Consider the following 12864-nt stretch of genomic DNA (forward strand, 5'->3'; position numbering starts at 1 on the left):
AGGCACACTTAACCAGCATGGCAAGCACAGCATTATGGAGCGATTCGCCATCCCATCTGGTTTGCGCTTAGTAGGACTAGCATTTGTTTTTCAACAGGATAATGACCCAACACAACCTCCAGGCTGTGTAAGGGCTATTTGACCAAGAAGGAGAGTGATGGAGTGCTGCATCAGATGACCTGACCTCCACAATCACCTGACCTCAACCCAATTGACATGGTTTGGGATGAGTTGAACCGCAGAGTGAAGGAAAAGCAGCCAACAAGTGCTCAGCATATGCGGGAACTCCTTCAAGACTGTTTAAAAAGCATTCCAGGTGAAGCTGGTTGAGAGAATGCCAAGAGTGTGCAAAGGTGTCATCAAGGCAAAGGGTGGCTACTTTGAAGAATCTAAAATAGAAAATATATTTTCATTTGTTTAACATTTTTTGGGTTACTCCATGATTCCATATGTGTTATTTCATAGTTTTGATTTCTTCACTATTTTTCTACAATGTAGAATAAGAAAACCCTGGAATGAGTCGGTCTGACCAAACTTTTGACTGGTACTGTACTCAAATGTTTGGACATAACTTCAATCGCCATAAACATATTTCTTTCAGAACGGTTTGATTTTCCAAACATGGGCCAATAACATTTCTTGCTAGTGCATATGAAAGTCGAATGGAAGCAGCTCTGACTGTGGCTGGTTACGGTTTGGAAAGTCTATTATAAATAATTATATGCTTGTTGGTCTAACCAATTGTACATTTTGTTCTGGGTCACTCTGTTTCCCAATTTCAACTCCTCATCCCTACACTAGGCACTTTTATAGATCTGAAATGACTGGCTAAGCAACTGTGTGAAAACAATAGGGTGAAAATCCCAGTAGCCTATCAGAGGGCAAAGATTAGCATTTTCTATATACCTATTCAGTTATTTCAAGATCAACAAGTATCATGTGGTTGGAGTTATGGTTTTGATTTGGAAATGTGCCTATATAAAACAGATAGTCAGGCACCAGCAGACCTGGTCTCTATGCTACCCTGTAGGCAGTCATGCGGTAGTAGTTCTGACTGTGGCTGCGTGCCGCCCACACCAGCAGGGCGGCAGCCATCATGTGCAGCGGGGACGAGATGAGGGCCAGGTAGAGGGACCAGCCCAGGGAGCCGTCCACCTTGTCTGGCAGCACAGAGACCCTGTGGAGGAGATCCATCCCTGCCAGGTAACAGCACACTGTGGCTAGAGTACACAGCCCTGCAGGGAGAGCAGGAGGAAGAGAGGGGGGGGGGGGTCAGGCATATGCTGTTGTATATTTCTAAAAGAAATCAAGGATTTCTTTTTCCTTCAACTACTGTTGTATCAATGGTGAGTCTTAAAACATGATCTCAAGGATAGCTGCATCTGTTTGTTTTTTCACTTTTATTTAACCAGGTAGGCCAGTTGAGAACAAGTTCTCATTTACAACTGCGACCTGGCCAAGATAAAGCAAAGCAGAGCGCCAAAAACAACAGAGTTACACATAAACAAACGTACAGTCAATAACACTATAGAAAAATCTATGTACAGTGTGTGCAAATGTAGAATAGTAGGGAGGTAGGCAATAAATAGGCCATAGAGGTGAAATAATTACAACTTATCATTAACACTGGAGTGATAGATGTGCAGATGATGATGTGCAAGTAGAGATACTGGGGTGCAAAAGAGCAAGAGGGTAAATAATAATATGGGGATGAGGTAGTTGAGTGTGCTATTTACAGATTGGCTGTGTACAGGTTCAGTGATCGGTAAGCTGCTCTGACAGATGATGCTTAAAGTTAGAGAGGGAGATATAAGACTCCACCTTCAGTGATTTTTGCAATTCGTTCCAGTCATTGGCAGCAGAGAACTGGAAGGCGGCCAAAGGAAGTGTTGGCTTTGGGGATGACCAGTGAAATATACCTGCTGGAGCGCGTGCTATGGTGACCAGTGAGCTGAGATAAGGCGGGGCTTTACCTAGCAAAGACTTATAGATGACCTGGAGCCAGTGGGTTTGGCGACGAATATGTAGTGAGGGCCAGCCAACGAGATCATACAGGTTGCAGTAGTGGGTAGTATATGGGGCTTTGGTGACAAAACAGATGGCACTGTGATAGACTACATCCAGTTTGCTGAGTAGAGTGTTGGAGGCTATTTTGTAAATGACATCGCCGAAGTCAAGGATGGGTAGGATAGTCAGTTTTACGAGGATATGTTTGGCAGCATGCATGAATGAGGATTTGTTGCAAAATAGGAAACTGATTCTAGATGTAATTTTGGATTGGAGATGCTTGATGTGAGTCTGGAAGGAGCATTTACAGTCTAACCAGGCACCTTGGCATTTGAAGTTGTCCACATATTCTAGGTCAGAACCGTCCAGAGTAGTGATGCTAGTCGGGCGGGAGGGTGCAGGCAGCAATCGGTTGAAGAGCATGCACTTAGTTTTACTAGCATTTAAAAGCAGTTGGAGGCCACGGAAGGAGTGTTGGCGTTGTCCACATATGGCGTTGAAGCTCGTTTGGAGGATTGTTAGCACAGTGTCCAAAGAAGGGCCAGAAGTATACAGAATGGTGTCGTCTGCATAGAGGTGGTTCAGAGAATCACCAGCAGCAAGCAGCAAGAGCGACATCATTGATATATACAGAGAAATGAGTCGGCTCGAGAATTGAACCCTGTGGCACCCCCATAGAGACTGCCAGAGGTTTGGACAACAAGCCCTCCGATTTGACACACCGAACTCTATCTCAGAAGTAGTTGGTGAACCAGGCAAGGCAGTCATTTGAGAAACCAAGGCTATTGAGTTTGCCGATAAGAATGCAGTGATTGACAGAGTGGAAAGCTTTGGCCAGGTCGATGAAGACGGTAGCACAGTACTGTCTTTTATCGATGGCGGTTATGATATTGTTTAGGACCTTGAGCGTGGCTGAGGTGCACTCATGACCAGCTTGGAAACCAGATTGCATAGTGGAGAAGGTACGGTGGGATTCGAAATGGTCGGTGATCTGTTTGTTAACTTGGCTTTCGAAGACTTTAGAAAGGCAGGGCAAGATGGATATACAGTGGGGGAAAAAGTATTTGATCCCCTGCTGATTTTGTACATTTGCCCACTTACAAAGAAATGATCAGTCTATAATTTTAATAGTAGGTTAATTTCAACAGTGAGAGACAGAATAACAACAAAAAAATCCAGAAAAACGCATGTTAAAAATGTTAAAAAGTGATTTGCATTTTAATGAGGGAAATTAGTATTTGACCCCTCTGCAAAACATGACTTAGTACTTGGTGGCAAAACCCGTGTTGGCAATCAGAGGTCAGACGTTTCTTGTAGTTGGCCACCAGGTTTGCACACATCATAGGAGGGATTTTGTCCCACTCCTCTTTGCAGATCTTCTCCAAGTCATTCAGGTTTCGAGGCTGACGTTTGCCAACTCGAACCTTCAGCTCCCTCCACAGATTTTCTATGGGATTACGGCCTGGAGACTGGCTAGGCCCCGTCCATCGTCCCTTTGATGCGGTGAAGTTGTCCTGTCCCCTTAGCAGAAAAACACCCCCAAAGCATAATGTTTCCACCTCCATGTTTGACGGTGGAGATGGTGTTCTTGGGGTCATAGGCAGCGTTCCTCCTCCTCCAAACACGGTGAGTTGAGTTGATGTCAAAGAGCTCCATTCTGGTCTCATCTGACCACAACACTTTCACCAGTTGTCCTCTGAGTCATTCAGATGTTCATTGGCAAACTTCAGACGGGCATGTATATGTATTCTTGACCAGGGGGACCTTGCGGGCGCTGCTGGATTTCAGTCATTCACGGCGTAGTGTGTTACCAATTGTTTTCTTGGTGACTATGGTCCCAGCTGCCTTGAGATCATTGACAAGATTCTCCCGTGTAGTTCTGGGCTGATTCCTCACCGTTCTCATGATCATTGCAACCCCACGAGGTGAGATCTTGCATGGAGCCCCAGGCCGAGGGATATTGACAGTTCTTTTGTGTTTCTTCCAATTGAGAATAATCGCACCAAATGTTGTCACCTTCTCATCAGGCTGCTTGGCGATGGTCTTGTAGCCCATTCCAGCCTTGTGTAGGTCTACAATCTTGTCCCTGACATCCTTGGAGAGCTCTTTGGTCTTGGCCATGGTGGAGAGTTTGGAATCTGATTGATTGATTGCTTCTGTGGACAGGTGTCTTTTTTACAGGTAACAAGCTGCGGTTAGGAGCACTCCCTTTAAGTGTGCCCCTAATCTCAGCTCGTTACCTGTATAAAAGACACCTGGGAGCCAGAAATCTTTCTGATTGAGAGGGGGTCAAATACTTATTTTTAAAATGCAAATCAATTTATAACATTTTTGACATGCGTTTTTCTGGATTTTTTGTTGTTGTTATTCTGTCTCTCACTGTTCAAATAAACCTACCATTAAAATTATACACTGATCATTTCTTTGTCGGTGGGCAAACGTACAAAATCAGCAGGGGATCAAATACTTTTTTTCCCCCACTGTAGGTCTATAACAGTTTGGGTCTAGAGTGTCTCCCCCTTTGAAGACAGGGATGACCGCGGCAGCTTTCCAATCTTTGGGGATCTCAGACGATACGAAAGAGGTAGAATAGGCTAGTAATAAGGGTTGCAACAATTTCAGCTGATAATTTTAGAAAGAGAGGGTCCAGATTGTCTAGCCCGGCTGATTTGTAGGGATCCAGATTTTGCAGCTCTTTCAGAATATCAGCTGTCTGGATTTGGGTGAAGGAGAATCGGGGGGGGGGGGCTTGGGCAAGTTACTGCAGGGAGTGCTGAGATGTTGGCCGGGGTAGGGGTAGCCCGTTGGAATGCATGGCCTGCCGTAGAAAAATGCTTATTGAAATGATTGATAATTGTAGATTTATCAGTGGTGACAGTGTTTCCTAGCCTCAGTGCAGTGGGCAGCTGGGAGGAGGTGCTCTTATTCTCCATGGACTTTACAGTGTCCCAAAACGTTTTGGAATTAGTGCCACAGGAAACAAATTTCTGTTTGAAATAGATGATGATGAGTCGGTTATTTGAATCAGCTGTGTAGTGCAAAGGCAAAAACCAAAACGTGCACAACAATGGGGTCCCTAGGACCGAGTTTGGTAAACGCTAGACTAATGTATGTGACAGCTATCAAATTCACTATTCCACTATAGTAGAACAGAGTTGTGGTTAATAGCCATGGTGCCTAGCACTGAAATGCCCTTCTGGAAACAATGAAGAAGGGTACAACTTATTATAAACTGGGTGGTTCAAGCCCTGAATGCTGATTGGCTGACAGCTGTGGTATATCAGACCGTAAAGCACAGGTATGACAAAACATTTATTTATACTGCTCTAATTACATTGGTAACCAGTTTATAATAGCAATAAGGCACCTCTGGGTTTGTGGTAGATGGCCAATATACCACGGCTAAGGCTCCGCGTTGCACCGTATCTAAGAACAGCCCTTTGCCGTGGTATATTGGCCATATACCACACCCACATGGGCCTTATTGCTTAAGAAGAGAATGATAAGAACAATACAATGTTTAATAAATCCCTCACCAGCCAGTAGGTGGAGCATTCCTATGCCCAGGGTGGGGGTGAGACTGTGGCAGAGGCAGGCACAGAACCCTATCAAGCCTGCCAGCACCACCAGACCTAAGGAGATTAATGGCAGCAGGAACTGGCACCTCCACAAGTCTGCACACAGATAGGGATCCAAGTTAGAACTCAATAGGCAAGCAGTAAAAACTCTCACACACAATTCAGATAGAAAAGCATGAGCATCCAAGTGCATACAATGATACTGTGTCTATTATTGAATATCACAGATGCCAGGTATAAGTTATTCATGCATTGCATAATGCATATCACACAATGTGGGCATAAGACATTAATTACTGAAGTATAGGCATAAGACAGGGTGATCCAACTCTGGTCCTGGAGAGATACAGGGTGATCAAAATCCGGTCCTGGAGAGATACATGGTGATCCAACTCTGGTCCTGGAGAGATACAGGGTGATCCAACTCCGGTCCTGGAGAGATACAGGGTGATCCAACTCCGGTCCTGGAGAGATACAGGGTGATCCAACTCCGGTCCTGGAGAGATACAGGGTGATTCAACTCCGGTCCTGGAGAGATACAGGGTGATTCAACTCCGGTCCTGGAGAGATACAGGATGATTCAACTCCGGTCCTGGAGAGATACAGGGTGATTCAACTCCGGTCCTGGAGAGATACAGGGTGATTCAACTCCGGTCCTGGAGAGATACAGGGTGATTCAACTCCGGTCCTGGAGAGATACAGGGTGATTCAACTCCGGTCCTGGAGAGATACAGGGTGATTCAACTCCGGTCCTGGAGAGATACAGGGTGATTCAACTCCGGTCCTGGAGAGATACAGGGTGATCCAACTCCGGTCCTGGAGAGATACAGGGTGATCCAACTCCGGTCCTGGAGAGATACAGGGTGATCCAACTCCGGTCCTGGAGAGATACAGGGTGATCCAACTCCGGTCCTGGAGAGAATCAGGGTGATTCAACTCCGGTCCTGGAGAGATACAGGGTGATTCAACTCCGGTCCTGGAGAGATACAGGGTGATCCAACTCCGGTCCTGGAGAGATACAGGGTGATCCAACTCCGGTCCTGGAGAGATACAGGGTGATCCAACTCTGGTCCTGGAGAGATGCAGGGTGATCCAACTCTGGTCCTGGAGAGATACAGGGTGATCCAACTTTGGTCCTGGAGAGCTACCGGGTGAATCAATTGTGTTCATATTGTGTTGGAACAAAAGCCTGCACACCCCAATTGTTTTCTAGGCCTGGAGTTGGTTACCCCTGGCATAAGGCATTGAGCATGCATAGCATATCACAGAAGCTGGGTGGGGTAACAGATCAATACATTGCAATTTGCAAAATAAATGAATACAGGCTTACAGGTCCGCAGCATGTCCTCTCCACTGTTGTGATTCCCTGGCTCTTTGTACTTTGGGGTAAACTGCTGTGTTAACGTGAAGGTAACACACTTCATCACCATCTTTGGATCTGAAACAGAGGGGAAATTGAGAGAAAAAAGAAAAAAACATAAATCATGCCCTGACAAACCATGGATTGGATCACCAAATTATTTTTGAGGAAATCCGTGTTGACTGAGTTTATGGGAGGAGATTATGTTGTTAATACCTGACTCCTTGTACCAGTGGGTAAGAGGTGGCACCAGAACGCAGCGCCACCAGAGGCCTATGGTCCCGTTGAGACGGAAGAGCGTGTCACTGTAGGTCTTCTCATCGAATTCCCCGTCCATGAATTCATCATGCAGCGACCGCAGTTCGGATATGTTGGCCTCGCCGCGCACCGAGGGACTGGTGTACTGGTACCAGTGCTGCGTCCCAACCGCTACAGACAGGTACACCGTAGCCAGCACGCTGAGCACACAGCTGATAACCAAAGCCGTGGCATAACGGTTGTCAACCATTGTTTACCAACTGAGAGAGATGTCAAATAGGAGATTATAGCAAAGGCTTCGCTTCGCCTCTTCCTCTCTGATTATAGCTACCGGTGGCGATGGCCCTGTCACTACGTGTTTTCCAATACCCGCGCCAAAGTAGAGTAGGCTCAAGCAACGGTTCAAGAGGCAGTGGGAAATTCTGCGATGTAATATTATCCAATCCACTCAGAAATGGCAAAGATGTAGACTACATAAAACACGCCTTTACAAGCTCCCTTGTTCATATCCAACACTGTTTCAACACTGTAGGTGTCCCTGTCGCGCGCAGCCTAGATGCGCCATCTGTTCGCTTGTCCCACTTCTTAAAAATCACTGCTGCATATGGTGGGTGGGTGGCCTGACGATGCGACAGATTATTTGGCTTCCCCGCCTGTTCTACAAGTACGAAACAAACACATTCTGTTATATCGTACTAAATGAGTAGTAGCGAATAATACATGTGTCATTATTTTCTTTTGCCGGTATCGCCTACACTTGTTTCATGAGGAACAGCACCTGCGAACTTAAGCTTGTTAAGAAAGATTGTAAACACATACATCCATGCGTTTTCCTTTTCCGGCAGGCGGCAGTGGAATGCTGGGTATTATAGTTTTACTCATAGCTCGAAGATAATGTTCTGAGTTGTGAGGCTAACGAAGCCGACTGTAGACTAAAGTCGACCCCCCCCCGCATTTAACCCAACACCGCTCAATCAGAGAGGTGCGGGGGTTCACGTCATCGGCGCACAATGCGCCCCGTTTACATTTTGTGTAAATTATTTAAATTCAAGTTAGGTAGGTTACGATACACATAACTATATGGAAATGAGATATGAACTGAATATATGAACTTAATTTAATGATTTTACCTGTAACCAAAATATGACAAAATAAATAAAAACGTTATTTTGTCTAAGATCTGATGCAGGTTGGTGTTGATTTTGCAGAGTGGGGGTTTGAGTTTTAGGCCTGACTGCAGAAATTAGTAGCCTACCGGTCCTTTAGTGGCTGTGTGATGTGTCACTCGTGACTTTATGAATATGCCTTGTAAATTCAATAGGGAACAGTTGCAAAGCACAACTGATTGTTATAATAGCACCACTACCTTCTCGGTAAACCACTTTACATTCTTGAAGATGAACAATGATGCACAACGTATTTTCATGTAATTTAAAATGAAGTTACTGTCCCAGCCACTTGGTGCCAGATGGACACTAGGTTGATAGCACTTGAACATTCCTTGAAGTCTTGTCATTCATTAAGAGAAATGACACTACACTACAGACAACTCTTCTCTGAGATAAGGACATCCGGTTGCTTTTGTTAGTGATGAGCCCTGATGAAATACTTGCATATTCACAGCACTGTTCAAATTCAAATAGAACCCTATATAAGATTACTTGTAATGTTATTTATGCAATATAATACTCTATAATATAATAAAATGGAATATCCTATAAGTATAACTTTACATTGACTGCTCTCAACGAATACAAATACTATTCTCTGCCAATTATAGGTTTTTGTTTTGGACGCAAGATACACTTGCATCCCATATCAGACAAGTTTACCAACGTTCCAGTGGTTTTAAAGTTCTTATTTTTTGCCCTAATAGTGGTAAGTGGTGTATGTATTTTTTTGTTGTTATTTTATTGTACCCACTGTCTGATTTATGAAGGTCAACAACCATTTGTCTCTTTTCATTTGTGAGTTCTTTGCCTTCTCCCTATGGTGATGGGTGACAAAGGGATTTTACATGTTTATACCCCAGTGAAACAGGAAGCCATGTAATGTCACAATACTGTTCCTTAAACTGAGATAAAAAAAAAAATATTATGTTAATGCAGATTGAATTTTGTTTGATTTGAATTATAAGAATCTTTAGAGCTTTCAATAATTTTGACAGCTCCCTTTTAGAGAGAGAGAAAAAAACGTGTTAAAAATCTCTTTCTCTCAGCAATTGTATTAGTATAAAATAATATAATAATAAAAGAAATTGCGCTACAAAATATAGATTTTTTTCAACAACATTCTTTGCTCATCTTTATACTATTTTGGGAACCGCTAAAGAAAAAAAATACATTTTTGTGTGAACATTCTTGCAACATCATATGAATGTTTTGTTCACCCTGATACAAACCAAGGGTTGGATTGTTTTTATTGGCACTAGATTTATTTCCAGTCCCAGTCCCACAGTTCAGGAAACAGAAACAAAAATGGGAAAATAACCTAAATTATTTGAGGAATACAACTAGATCCGAAAATCAAAAACTGATCTATACTGTTCTGGAACAGAGAGATTATTTTTAAAAGCATGGGAACCGGTTAATAATGTTATTTTATATTCCGGGCATTTATTTCCAGTCTCACAGAAATCACAACAAAGCGCCTATGCAAAGCCCTCACTCTGTCACTCAGAAACATATTCCAGCTTCAGCCTGCCAGCCATTGGGTGTGCGTGTGTGTAGAATACTTGCCCCGCCCCTCTGAAGCGTAGGTTACTGTAGCCTACAGACGATGTTACAAGCATTATTCAGAAATTAGGGAGAGATGTTTAATTAGAGAATAATGGATTTACTTTTTCAAAGCTAGTTAAGTGTACTATAGTTACCACGTTTCAAAGCGGGGAGGGAGCTCCATTCTCAAAAGGAACAGTAATCTGTGCCGCTCTGTCATTTTGTCAACAAAGCAGCATGGTGCACCATCCAATCGGCCCAAGCCCCATGTAATACATTTGTGCCAGATAACTCACACCGGAATCGGCCAGAGCCCCAAGTAATACATTTGTGCCAGATAACTCACACCGGAATCGGCCAGAGCCCCAAGTAATACATTTGTGCCAGATAACTCACACCGGAATCGGCCCGAGCTCAATCCCTGCATCCTAGCCATAAAGTAATGCTGCCGAGGGCAGCCCAGACTCGGGCCACATGACGTCAGCCGAGTCTGACTCTCAGCCGAGTGCCCCGACTCTCAACCGGAATCAACCCAGATCCACTGTGCTAGCTGGGTAATTATGTCACTTTTGTTTTGAGCAGACATCCCCGCAGTATTTGGTATTTTATTAGGATGCCCATTAACTGTAGCGAAAGCAGCAGCTACTCTTCCTGGGGTCCAGACGCAAAACATTCAACATGACATATTACAGAATAGTAATAGACAAGAACAGCTCAAGGACAGAACTATGTACATTTAAAAATGGCACACATATCCTACATATCAATGCATACACACAAAATATCTAGGTCAAATAGGGGAGAGGCATTGTGCCGTGAGGTGTTGCTTTATCTGTTTTTTGAAACCAGGTTTGCTGTTCATTTGAGCAATATGAGATGGTAGGGAGTTCAATGTAATAATGGCTTTGTATAGTACTGTATGCTCTCTTGAATTTGTTCTGGATTTGAAGGCTGTGAAAAGACGTCTGGTGGGGTAAGTGTGTGTGTTAGAGCTGTGTGTAAGTTGACTATGCAAACAACGTTGGAGGTGGCTTATGGTATAGAAATTAACATTCAGTTCTCTGGCAACAGCTCTGGTGGACATTCCTGCAGTCAGCATGCCAATTGCACTCTCCCTCAAAAAGTGATACATCTGTAGCATTGTGTTGTGTGAAAAAACTGCACATTTTAGAGTGGCCTTTTAATGTCCCCAGCACAAGGTGCACCTGTGTAATATGTATGCCGTTTATTCAGCTTCTTGATATGGCAAAGGAGAAACGTTCACTAACAGGGATGAAATACAAATGTGTGCACAACATTTGAGAGAAATAAGCTTTTTGTGTGTATGGAACATTTCAGGGATCTTTTATTTCAGCTCATGAAACAGTGTTTGTTAATTTATTAAATGCACAGCAAAATGTATGTAGTTTTTTTTATGTCTCAGTAAGACTTGGCCAATCTCTCTATTGGCTTGTAGCGGTAATGTGGTTTTGAACATATATCAAAGCTCAGCACTTTACCATTGCTCATATCAGACTTGTTGATATCCAAATAAAGATCCTTATTTTTGTATTCTGGTGTGCTTCTATCATTCATTTGGTAGGTCTGTGCTAGGAATATTTAGTCTGAATGGCAGAATGAGACAAGTTGATAAGGGATAAGGTAAAAATGAGGCCAGATTGTGCTGTCATCATTTACTGTATCAGAACCAGATTGTGCTATCATCATTTACTGTATCAGAACCAGATTGTGCTATCATCATTTACTGTATCAGAACCAGATTGTGCTGTCATCATTTGCTGTATCAGAACCATATTGTGCTGTCATCATTTACTGTATCGGAATCAGATTGTGCTGTCATCATTTACTGTATCAGAACCAGATTGTGCTATCATCATTTACTGTATCAGAACCAGATTGTGCTGTCATCATTTGCTGTATCGGAACCATATTGTGCTGTCATCATTTACTGTATCAGAACCAGATTGTGCTGTCATCATTTGCTGTATCGGAACCATATTGCGCTGTCATCATTTACTGTATCAGAACCAGATTGTGCTGTCATCATTTACTGTATCAGAACCAGATTGTGCTGTCATCATTTACAGTATAGGAACCAGATTGTGCTGTCATCATTTACTGTGTCAGAACCAGGGTTGGGCTGTCATTGTCACGTCCTGACCATAGTAAGATGTTATTTTCTATGGTAGAGTAGGTCAGGGCGTGACAGGGGGTGTTTTTCTATGTTTTTTATTTCTATGTTCATGTTCTAGATATGTATTTCTATGTTGGTTTTGTTTGGGATGATCTCCAATTAGAGGCAGCTGGTCACCTCTGCGTCACGGTTTGTTGTTTTTGTTAGTTCAGTTTATTGTTTATGTATCGCATAGTTTCACAGTGTAAATAAAATGTGGAACGACGCACACGCTGCACTTTGGTCCGCTCATTCCTACAACAACCGTGACAGTCATGGTCTCATCATTTACTGTATCAGAAGCAGGGTTGGGGTCAATTCGTTTTTTTTGGAATGTCCTTCATTAAAACTCATTAATTAAAACTCCATTTAGAATTGGACACAGCAGAATTTGAACTGAATGTGAATTGACGGAAATATAATTTCATGCATTTCAAAGGAATTTAACATAAAACACTTATCACCACAAACAATCCAGATAGTATTTAGCTTGATTCTAATTCAAATACGTCCAACAGTGTTTATGTTATACATAGCATTGGTAATCACGACCCAAACATCATAACTATTCTTGAGCCATTCACCTGGAATCCCCCAGACCAAATCCTAGCACCCTCTTGACCTTTTAAGTCAAACAAGCCTGAAATGCAGCTAGCTATCAGAGGCTTATTGCTGCTTGGTGTTTTTCAGTCTGTTTATTTTCCATATAAACTGTTAGCCATGCTCACTGCACACTTAACATATTTTAACATAGTTGATAACATATTTTAA

The 12864-nt window shown here is 43.0% G+C and overlaps 1 protein-coding gene across 1 annotated transcript; it reads right to left on the reverse strand.

The window, feature by feature from the left end:
- Positions 1–379: 379 nt before the first annotated feature.
- LOC106608498 (claudin domain-containing protein 1) lies at positions 380–8100 on the reverse strand. The gene is made up of 4 exons (XM_014206439.2): positions 7162–8100; positions 6916–7023; positions 5544–5681; positions 380–1235 (listed from the first exon to the last, which is right to left on the reverse strand). Exons 1-4 carry the CDS (start codon positions 7451–7453, stop codon positions 1015–1017), a joined length of 759 nt encoding a protein of 252 aa, XP_014061914.1. The 5' UTR covers positions 7454–8100; the 3' UTR covers positions 380–1014.
- Positions 8101–12864: the final 4764 nt, after the last annotated feature.

Source organism: Salmo salar, chromosome ssa07, assembly GCF_905237065.1.
Source record: "Salmo salar chromosome ssa07, Ssal_v3.1, whole genome shotgun sequence".
Taxonomy (NCBI): Eukaryota; Metazoa; Chordata; class Actinopteri; order Salmoniformes; family Salmonidae; genus Salmo; species Salmo salar.